Genomic DNA, 10,892 nt, shown 5'->3' with positions numbered 1-10,892 from the left:
AGGGAGTATATAGATCAATTTGAAATGGAGGGAGTACCACATACTCTACCAAATTGTTTTCTTCAGACAAACATGGCATCAAACATGGAAAATAAGACGGTGACTTTCTTTCACCGTGTACCAACTTTCCAATTAATTCTCAGCACAAGCTGTTTCACACTAAATCTCCTGAATGAATGCTGGCTGTTTTGAAGATGCCATGTCGTAATCACAATGAGGAAAGCAGCTAAACACACCACACACTGAAATAGCACTATTTCAGCAAATGTAGCACATGCATCTACACCTACTAGAAAAAGACTGAGCAAACTGTTACTATCTTTCGGCAGTCACCAGCAACACTATGAGGTTGCAGCTCAAGCGGTCAACAACCAGAGTAGCTCAATGCCAGGAATAAAACAACTGGAAAATGCCTAAATTGTTGGAGCTAACAAAGTAACAACAAAATCAAACCACAGAAGACAGCAGGTTATATGGACCATTTATGAAACAAGACAGCAAGTAGGTTTAATACTAGATATGAAGATACTACTTCGTAGTAGAAAGGAACAGAGCATCCAAAAGGAAGTCAGAGTCATTAGGCATCATGATTCATGAACAGACAATCTCTTGTTCCCAGTGAAGATAGCTAGAAAATATAAGGATGAAAAGAGATACAGTTGGACAAGACAACACTATCCATTTGAAGAATTGACGAAGCATGATAGTGAAGCACAAAAATTTCTGAACATTGACCATCAATAGGCTGTAAGTAAATTACATTAGTAGAATACAAACACTGAAATGACTAGAGTTGAAAAGCAACCACATTGGTTGCTACAAACAATCGAAGCTCTAACTATCCCAATTCCCAAATGCTCATTCAAGTAACAAATTCTCTTGCTCATCATTGAATAGGCAAACCAAAGATATATGATATTTGAATTGTAATGTTACATTGTTACCTGAACAATCTGCTATATGTACAAATTAAGCAGCAATTTTGCTATGCCTACAAACAATAATACTCATCATATCTTTCTTGATATTATCTACTACTTACACAAAATCATCAAGCAAAAGGTAGCAAAAAGATGCAGGTGATGATCAATTTCCAAATCATACCACCATTATCATCTAGTAGCAATGGCATCGGGGTGGCCATCTTCCGATCTCCAGCTCGTGATCTGGCTCCTCAGGCTGCGGGTGAAGACAGAGGAGGAGGATCTCCTCCCAGCCCGTGAGGAATAATCTCCTGAATCTGCAGTTGCATCATGATGCCTAAAGCATGCAAACATGTTGCGAAACAAGCGTGGGATGATGCTTCTCTGTCTCTGGGACGAACGACTCCCTCTAGATGACCACCCGATCATCGTCGGCGAGCCCGAGCCGCCGCCGCCGTTGAAGCCGCCATCATCCATCTGGGTGTAGAGAACCGGGAGCTCCCTCTCACCGGCTCTTGTCCCACCAGCAGCAGCAAACCTCCCAACCGCATATCCCCCACCGGGAAGCCTCCAAATGGTGAGAGTACCCACGGTGGTGGCGTCCTCGTCGCTGCTTCCGGCGGCAGCCTGAGCAGCAGCAGCATTGGTCGAGTCGTGGTCATCGGTGGGCATGCGGTGGCGGCAGACGGGGCATGAGTTGTGGAGAGCGAGCCAGGGGAGGATGCAATTGTGGTGGTAGATGTGGGCGCAGGGCATCTCCCTGGCCTCGGCGGCGAGGTGGAAGGGTTCCTTGCAGACGGCGCAGTGGGAGTCGGCGGCGAGGTGGCAGGCCCCGATGAGGATGGTGGGCATGGAGTCGACGGCGGCTTTGGAGGCCGGGGGGTTGGGGTTGTCGGAGGCGGAGGGGATGCGGAGGAGGAGGCGGTCGAAGAGGGGGCGGAGGGCGGAGGAGGCGCCGTCGTCGTAGAGGAGATCGAAGGTGGTGGCGTCGTCGGGGGATGCGGAGCGGCGGAGGACGATGACGGGGGGGTTGAACGGGGAGTGGTCGGCGGCGGGAGGCATCTCGTGGTCGTGAAGGAAGCCGGCGGCGTTGCAGTGGGGACAGAGCACAGCGGCGTCGAGGTGGGGGTGCGGGTGGACGAAGCTGTCGCAGCTGTGGCAACAGTAGGTGTAGGAGGAGGCGTCGTCGTCCATGGCGATGTGGCGGCGACGGGAGCGGAGTGGAGGAGAGAGATGTGAGAGATGTGGCGGCGATATGAGTCTCTCTCTCTCTATCTTTAAAGCGGCGAGGAGGAGAATAGACCGACCAGTCAACTCGACTCGGCTCGGAGGGAGGGAAGAAGCGCGTGCGTGCGTGTTAACACGCTTCTTCTCTTTTCTTGCTCACTTGCTCCCACCGCTGTTTTATTTTCTTTTTTCCTTTTCTTATTGTTTATTTTATTTTTAATAAACAGAGTCACGACGCGCTCGCGAATATTTTCATTTTAGTTCTCTCCATTACGGCTGTTTCTGGCCTTTTTCCTTGGGCTTTCCTTCCTTCCATCCTCGCTGGAAATTAAATATTTACCATTTTTAAAATGTGCCATTTAATAATTTATCACTCATATCTACTTATTATAAAAATTGAATATGTTTTTGCCAATACTTTGATACGCCATCCGTGTATTAGTTAGTTTTTAAGTTCATTTGATTTTGGAAATGCATATTCATGTTTGAGTCGGGTTCTAAGTTTGTCCTTTTTGGAAATATGCAACGAGGCGCGCAAGATATCTCTTTAAAAACTCACATACTAACTTGAGATGATCGGATTCCTAGTTGCAACTCATGATTTTCTATATATATATATCCAAGCAAATTCCTATAGTGAATTTCACCTTAACTAAATCGTATAACAATAATAAAATTAAAATAATCTTCACCAATTGCAACGTACGTGCATTTTTTCTAAGTATTATGTGACATATGTGTCTTCATGTATATATGATATTTGGGTTAAGTGATGCCACATGTAAAAGTGACAGATAGTTAAATATCTCATACTTGTAGCCAGGTGTCGAAAACAAGATTTATTTGTGCTTTTTTTTTCCCTATACCTCTGTTCAATACTCCATCTTTCCATCTTAAGATCACATTTTCCGAACTTGTAAACCGTGCATATTACCTATTATTTTTAAAAAAGTTTATAGGAATTTGCTTTTAAAAATTATATTAATCTACCTTTCAATATTTTTAGCTATTAATTAATTAATTATGTGTTAATGAGTCGCTTTATTTGACATACATCTAGGGGGAGAAATCCCATATTCTCTAGACTAACACAGCTTTAATTGGAAAAAAAAACACATATACTCCATCTTTGAAAGAATGTACTTTTGAACTTAATTTTTGTCTCGCAAATACCATATTTTTAAAAGCTACTAGTGTACATATCGGAGCAAGAAGCTTCTCTAGCGGAAAGACAATATACCCTTTCTTGAGAGTTCAATCATGTTGCAAGTTCCAAGCTCATGGTCGGGCGCGTGAGAAAGAAAGTGAAGACATGTGGCTTATACAGGTTAGGGCCACTGAGAAACATAATACCCTACTCCAATGTTCTTGCGCTATACATAATGATTAAATTTACATTGGAAGAGGATGTACCCTTCTTCACACAGTCAATGGTTACGAATGGTCAAATGTTACGCGAAAAAGTTAATGGTGTGTTATCTAGAGCGGTTGTTAGCGCAGTGGTAGTGTGTTATCTTTTTTTTCAAGGGAAATAGTGTGTTATCTCTTAGGAAGCAAAAGGTTTGAATCCTCCTACCTACGCATGCTTCGGAATCCTGATCAAATCTAATGGTCTAAAATTTAACAAATTTTCTTCAGAATTTCTGTCGAGATGTATCTAGCAAAATGATAAATTAAAAATTTATAATGGACACCAAAATAAAAATGTTGAATAGCATATTACTGGAGGTAGCAAATGTCAACCCTCAAAATGAGGAAAGAGCAAAAAGAGGAAAAGGAGCGCCATATCCACATCCATTACGGATTGCAGTAGCAGCAAGGCAAATTTGCGTTTCTTTCTGTTTTAAGCAAAAAGAGATGGGAGGTGCGTGTGCTCCCCATGTGCGCAACCGCAAAACCCTAGGCCCCCAAACCCCTCGGCGAGATCCCATCCGTCCATCGCCTCATCCGACGGCCCAGACCTCGCCGGCCGTTGTACTTAACGCAGCCGCAATCCACTTCTCTCGTCTCTTCTCTTGTCACAACACAATACTGCAGTGCACTGTAAAAGAAAGGAAAGGGAAGGAAGAAAAAGCTTTTGTTCATCTGCTCCTTTCCCCCCCTCAAATCCCTCCCAAATCCCAACTAATCGCCCGATTTATCAGCCCATTCCTCGCGCAAATCCGCTCCGTTAGCTTCTCGCCGGCTATTCAACCTTGGGGCCATCTTTTTTGGGGTTAAATTTGGTCCAGAGTTGAGGCTTTTTCTTTCGGGAGGAGGGATTTGGGTAGCAATGGCTTGTCCAATCGTGGAGATGTCTCGTTTCTAGTCGCCAAAACCATCTAGAATCCACTAGTGTTTTGGGAGGTCGCTGTTGCGGGAGCAGCCGCCGCCTTTTGTGTGTGTGGAGTGGAGATGGTGACCGAGATGGCGATGCGAGGTGAGCCGTGGCGGCGCCAGGAGGGGGAGCAGGCGCAGGCGGAGGCCGATCGGGAACGCGAGCTGGACCTCTTCCGCAGCGGCTCCGCGCCGCCCACGGTCGAGGGCTCCATGGGCGCGCTCCACGCCGCCGCCGCCGCCGACGTGTTCCTGGAGGACGAGCTCCGGGCCGACCCGGCCTACCACTCCTACTACTACTCCAACGGCAACATCAACCCTCGCCTCCCGCCGCCGCTGCTGTCCAAGGAGGACTGGCGCTCCGCGCAGCGCCTTCGCCCCGGCTTGGGTGGGATCGGCGACGGGAGGAAGCCCAGAGGTGGAGGTGGAGGCCGCGGCGGCGGCGGCGCTGGAGGGATGGGTCCAGGGGATGGCCTCATTGGGATGCCCGGTCTCGAGATTGGCCGCCAGAATAGCTTCTCCGGTATCTTTCAGGTGGTGCTTCTTCTACACTAGAACAACTTATCCTATCTTATTTAACTGCCATTGCATTGCTTGCACCTAAGCTTTCATGACTTGATTATGTCAGTGGTTCACGCAGTAGATGTCGAGTACAAGCATTGGCATAGGAGTTTTATTACTTTTGGTTCCTTTTTTCGTTCATTCAAGTAGATGAGTTCGTTTGAGTCAATGTTCATGTCTAAATTTTTTACCAGGGTATACGCTTCTCCTGCTGCTTTTACTGTTACGGAGTTAGATTGGTTTATTGTGATTGATAACTCCAATAGTTGAGTTAGATTGGTTTATTGTGACTGATAACTCCAATAGTTCTCCACCTTCATAGCTACTTTGTATGATAAAACCTCAAGTTCTGGCTGACGTTTGCTAGGTTTTGGCACTATAAAACGCCTTTCTGTCGCAAAAGTATTGGTCCTGAAACTTCGTAAGTTGTCGACCAATATGCTATTTGCAGCCAAAATTGTTGTGTTACTGCCTTGTTGTTTGTTACCACATTCTTGGATCTGTACCCATTCCCTATGCTATGTTTGTCTCGGTCATCTGAGTAATGTGATCTGTACATGGTTAGGGAGATGCTGAATTTAGCATGCATACACAAAATTGGTCTAGATTCCACGGAAGCTGCATAATATTCAGGAAATATTTTCTGCAGTATATTTCGTTACAAGTAGATGGAAATGGTTCTGAGAAAGCTTCCCTTGCCACACATGCTAGAATAGTGCAGTATGATAATTGGCCAGCAAATGTCATATTTATATCTTCTTCTGTTTTTTTTTGCAATAAAGTTTATATCATTATTGTATTGATATTCGGTGCAACATGTATTGTTGGCTTCTAGAACTGCTATCTAGGGATGTGGCATCGCATTTCTTGCCAAATGCACTGCATCATGATTACAATTATTATCTTACATTGACATGTAGGTCATTTCCCGTATACGTGTGCGGATTGTATAAAATAGGGTAGATCTTAACTCTCAAGGGAATTTAATTACTCTTTTCTTCAGTTATAATTCTATTCAAGGCTAAAGAAATAACTTCTGACCTATATATGATGCAGGATGACTCGTATCAACACGATACGGATAGACAGGGTGCCAACTGCAATGGTACAGACTTGTTGAGTTCTTCTAAAGTGCAGTATGGTCTACATCGTGAGACTGGAGCTATTAGTGGCCTTCACTCAGACAGCAAAGCACCATGCTTGCCAGAAAACCAGAATGAATCATCACACTCATATGCATCAATAATAGGATCATCACTTTCAAGAAGTGCATCTCCAGATCCTGAACTAGTGAGGAGAGTTCCTAGTCCTTGCCTCCCCCCAATTGGTGTGAAACTTGGTGCTACAGATAAGAAGAATAATGTTGGTTCATCTTCTTTCAATTGTAGTTCTCCCAATATTATTGAATCTGATGATTTGGTGTCTGCTCTATCTGGTATGAACCTGTCGTCATCAAGAGCAATGAACGGAAACACAATGGACCAATCTAAGCTCCATCAGGATGTGGATGATGTTCGTAAGTTCCTTTTTGATCAGTACATGGATCAAACAAATGGCAATCAGCGCCATTCCTACATGAAACGTTCTGAACAAGGACACGTGAAGGTTCCTCAAGAATATTCTGGTGCTTCTATGAATCCTTCTGTTATGAGAAGCCAGATCAATGCTGGTGGTTTCACATCATTTAACAACTCATCGGTGGGATCTGGCTTTGCTTCTCCTAGGCTTGGATCCCGATCACCAGGTGGGAGTTTATCTTCACGGCAAAATCTAACTGGTGCATCTAACCTTCCAAACTACGTTGGAATTGGAAGTCCAACTGCAGCTTCTGCCCACCAGATGCCTGTTGATCCACTGTATGTTCAGTTCCTTCGGGCAGCAGAAATTGCTGCCCTTGCAGCTAACTGTGAGGATCCTTTGATGGATAGGGCTAATCTAGGAGGTTCTTACATGGATCTATTTGGCCCTCAGAAGGCGTACCTTAGTCCATTGCTTCAGTCACAGAAGCAATATAGTTACTACGGGAATCTCGGGGTTGGTCTTGGCTATGCTGGTAACTCTTTAACAAGTCCTATTCTTCCCTCGTCACCAGGTGGACCTGGTAGTCCACTTAGGCACGGGGATCGCAGCATGCGCTATCCATCTGGGATGAGAAATTTTGGTGGTTCCTTTGGCTCCTGGAATTCAGATCTCGGTGGTAAGATGGAGGCCAATTTAGTTCCATCACTTCTGGAAGAATTTAAGAGCAACAAAAGCAAATCATATGAGCTCTCTGAAATCGCTGGTCATGTTGTTGAGTTCAGGTACTCCTTCTCAGTGGATTAATATGTTTCTGTATAACCCACTAAATTTTAAGGATATGTGGTAGAATGGGGAAAATTGAAATATATAGAAAACCCCCATACCATATTGGATAGCGCTAACTTTCATATATTAGTTCTAGATTGGAGGATTCAGTGATTGCATGAAAGATGTTTAATATTGGTAACTGCTTCATTCCATAATTGTTGGAAGAGCTATGTACACAGATCTCTCATCTTTATTGGTCTAATCTTTTTTTTTTTTTGGTTTACATTCAGTGCGGATCAATATGGAAGTAGATTCATACAGCAAAAGCTTGAAACAGCCAGCACTGAAGAAAAAGACATGGTTTTTGCTGAAATCATGCCTCAGGCTCTCACATTGATGACTGATGTCTTTGGAAACTATGTTGTTCAGAAGGTACTGATAACATTTTTTTGTCAGTATAATAGCCATCATGATTTTACCCGCTGACAGTAATCCTTTGAACCAGTTTTTTGAGCATGGGAGCTCAGCTCAGATAAAGGAGTTGGCTGATCAGCTAATTGGACGTGTCTTAGCACTCAGCCTCCAAATGTATGGTTGCCGAGTTATACAGAAGGTGCAGATAATTTGAAAACCCATCTGTTGGTTCTTGAATTAAACCCATAATGATCATTTTGCTTAGTCAAATATATTTTACTTTTCCAAGTAGGCAAGTACTAATAATAAAAAACTTTTACAATCTGATCACATGGATCCCTTAGCAACCTATATTGTGGACAAAAGAGAGTACAAGTTACCTAGTTGTCAGCAAAACTCTTGGTTTGCAAGGCATGACAGATTGAATTTATATTTATACATGTGTGTCGATTCCTATTCATCGGTCTTTGACATATAATGCATCTCTGGTTATCTAAGTGCATATTGGCAACCACAGGCATGCTTGATCTTATCCAGTTATTTGTGTCCATGCACATATACCCTTATATATTGCATGAAGGGCTCAAAGGTGCAGCAAATAAGATGTTTAACTGATGTTATGGACAATATTCATGCAGGCCATAGAAGTTGTTGATTTAGATCAGCAGACTAAAATGGTTGCTGAGCTTGATGGACAAGTGATGCGCTGTGTACGTGATCAAAATGGAAATCACGTTATACAGAAATGTATTGAATGCATTCCACAGCATGCTATCCAGTTCATTGTTTCAACCTTCTATGGTCAAGTTGTGATGCTATCAACTCATCCATATGGTTGTCGGGTGATACAGGTACACTTGTAGTGCCACAGCATGCTATCCGTTGATTGCTTCAATATCCAGTCTATTCATGCTACTTCATAGCTACACTAACCTTTGTCATGCAAATTCACTGGACGCAGAGGGTGCTGGAGCATTGTGATGATCCTAAAACCCAGCAAATCATGATGGATGAGATCCTACAATCTGTTTGCTTGCTGGCTACAGACCAGTATGGTAACTATGTTGTCCAGGTCAGTGACAAAATTTTCCCTTTTTGTTTTTATGGTGGATTTGCTCCTGTTCAGCACCTGTCAACTGTAGCCGCTTGCTAAAAAATAGGGTTTCTGCTACTTGAAATACTGACTACTACATGAGATACTGACCCAAATGTTCATCAATTACATGTAAGAGATTCTTAATATTTCTTTAGCACTGTGATGTGCAAACATGGTTATATTAAATTATTTCAACCACTTCCTATGACATGTCTAGATATTAGAGATAGGATTTTTATGAGGAAAGCTCAGTTTGCTTGGACCTTGCCGAACTGTGTTTCCCCAAGAGTAATACACTCGCTCAGTTGAACATGCTTTTCCTTCCCCTTTTCCACCTTAAGCTATTTTGCATTTATGTATAGGGTGAACGATGAAAATAGTTTGCATATACTGTGATTGATTGATCAGTGGAATTTAGCAGTTGTGCAAGTAGACATGATAAGCCTGGAATGTTGATGCATGTGCTTCTTTCCCCTCATTTGCTCTCTCACTGCAAAAGGCGTTTTCTCTCTTCAATAACCAACCTTATTTGACAGCATGTTCTGGAACATGGCAAACCCCACGAGAGATCTGCTATTATTGAGAAGTTGATTGGGCAGATAGTACAAATGAGCCAGCAAAAGTTTGCTTCAAATGTCATTGAGAAGTGTTTAGCCTTTGGGAATCCTGTGGAGCGTCAAGTCCTGATTGGTGAAATGCTTGGCTCCAGTAATGAGAGCGAACATCTTGAGGTTTGTGTCTGTTTTAACTTGTGGGCATATTTCGTTATTTCTATGCGGTACAGTTTTGCAACATCTCTGCTTCTCAGAAAATTAAGCACCTAATATGAAAAGTTGATGGTCCTTGCTAAAAGTGACTTGTCTTTTTGTTTGAAATCTGAAGGTGATGATGAAAGATCAATTTGCAAACTATGTGGTACAGAAGGTGTTAGAGACCTGTGATGATCAGCAGAGAGAGATGATCCTTACAAGGATAAAAGCTCATCTGAACACACTGAAGAAATATACTTACGGGAAGCATATAGTGGCACGCGTGGAAAAGCTCGTCGCAGCCGGAGGTACGGGACATAACACAAAGAGAGATAAGTTTTGTGTGACTAGGATATGATGATTTGTTATATATAACACAAAGCTGTTTTTGTGTGTGCGCAGAAAAGCGGCTTGGGCTTCAACCATCAACTGCAGCTTGAAGAATAAGCGCTATCTAGTTGTACAGCTAACAGTGGCTAGGTTTGCACTGGCGTCATGTTTTTCTATCTAAACCAACCCCTACTAGTACGAGGCTCTGTTCTGAATGGCCTTGTTAGAAATAAAGAGAGAGAGTAGTAGCTTGCACCGGAGAGTGTACATTCTGTAGCTGAGGAACTAGCACAAGGGAGGGAGATAAAAAGAATCTTCATGTGTACCGTGTACTATGAGTTCTCAAACTGTGTAAAAAGAGGAGGAGCAAGGTGTACAAATTTTTTAGAACTAGAGCGAAAGAGAGGGCTGTTGTTAGCTGTTTTATTAAACTTTTAAAAAGCCAGTCACTAGTACTTTTTTCTTTTTGAAAAAAAAAGAATTAATCTCAGCCCTGCCCGGTATCGATGATTCGATATCATATCAGGGCGTCGCGTTTTGTTGTAACATATACTACTACTACTGTACCACAGATGATGCCTTGAGCTGTTCTGTGGGTGAAGCTGGAGCTATTAATCTCAGCTTTGCTCTTTTTTACTACTACATTTATCATCTACTGGTCGCTTGCTTGTTCTTTTCAGGGTAGATCGTGTATCATTATCGTCATCTTTCTTGTTTCTGGACATATTATTATAATCTAAATGCAGCAATTTATAACAGTACTAAGGTGGTGTTCTTTTTCTCCTGAAGATGAAGATTAAGTTTTTTTACGCAAAACGATGTGGTATTAACTTATGATTGATTGTGTTTTAATTATTACAAACTTGAAAAATAAATTAATATGCTATTTTAGGGCAACTTTTATATAGAAAGTTTTCGCACGAAACGCACCGTTTAACAGTTTAAAAAACATGCCACGAGAATTCAAAATTCCATCCATTCTTTTCA

General features: G+C 42.7%; 2 protein-coding genes across 2 annotated transcripts; one reads left to right on the top strand and one right to left on the bottom strand.

Annotated features, from left to right (window-relative positions):
• Nucleotides 1-889: 889 nt before the first annotated feature.
• On the bottom strand, nt 890-2,231 carry LOC4326393 (probable E3 ubiquitin-protein ligase RHC2A). The gene has a single exon (XM_015785339.3). The coding sequence runs from the start codon at nt 2,115-2,117 to the stop codon at nt 1,113-1,115; it is 1,005 nt and encodes a 334-aa protein (XP_015640825.1). The 5' UTR covers nt 2,118-2,231; the 3' UTR covers nt 890-1,112.
• A 1,936-nt stretch (nt 2,232-4,167) lies between these two features.
• On the top strand, nt 4,168-10,547 carry LOC4326392 (pumilio homolog 1). The gene is made up of 9 exons (XM_015785166.3): nt 4,168-5,000; nt 6,084-7,330; nt 7,607-7,748; nt 7,822-7,929; nt 8,369-8,581; nt 8,692-8,802; nt 9,363-9,557; nt 9,709-9,883; nt 9,978-10,547. Exons 1-9 carry the CDS (start codon nt 4,545-4,547, stop codon nt 10,013-10,015), a joined length of 2,685 nt encoding a protein of 894 aa, XP_015640652.1. The 5' UTR covers nt 4,168-4,544; the 3' UTR covers nt 10,016-10,547.
• The last annotated feature ends 345 nt before the right edge of the window (nt 10,548-10,892 follow it).

This window comes from Oryza sativa, chromosome 1 (genome assembly GCF_034140825.1).
Source record: "Oryza sativa Japonica Group chromosome 1, ASM3414082v1".
Classification (NCBI taxonomy): Eukaryota; Viridiplantae; Streptophyta; class Magnoliopsida; order Poales; family Poaceae; genus Oryza; species Oryza sativa.
This window is presented reverse-complemented; position numbering and strand designations above follow the sequence as displayed.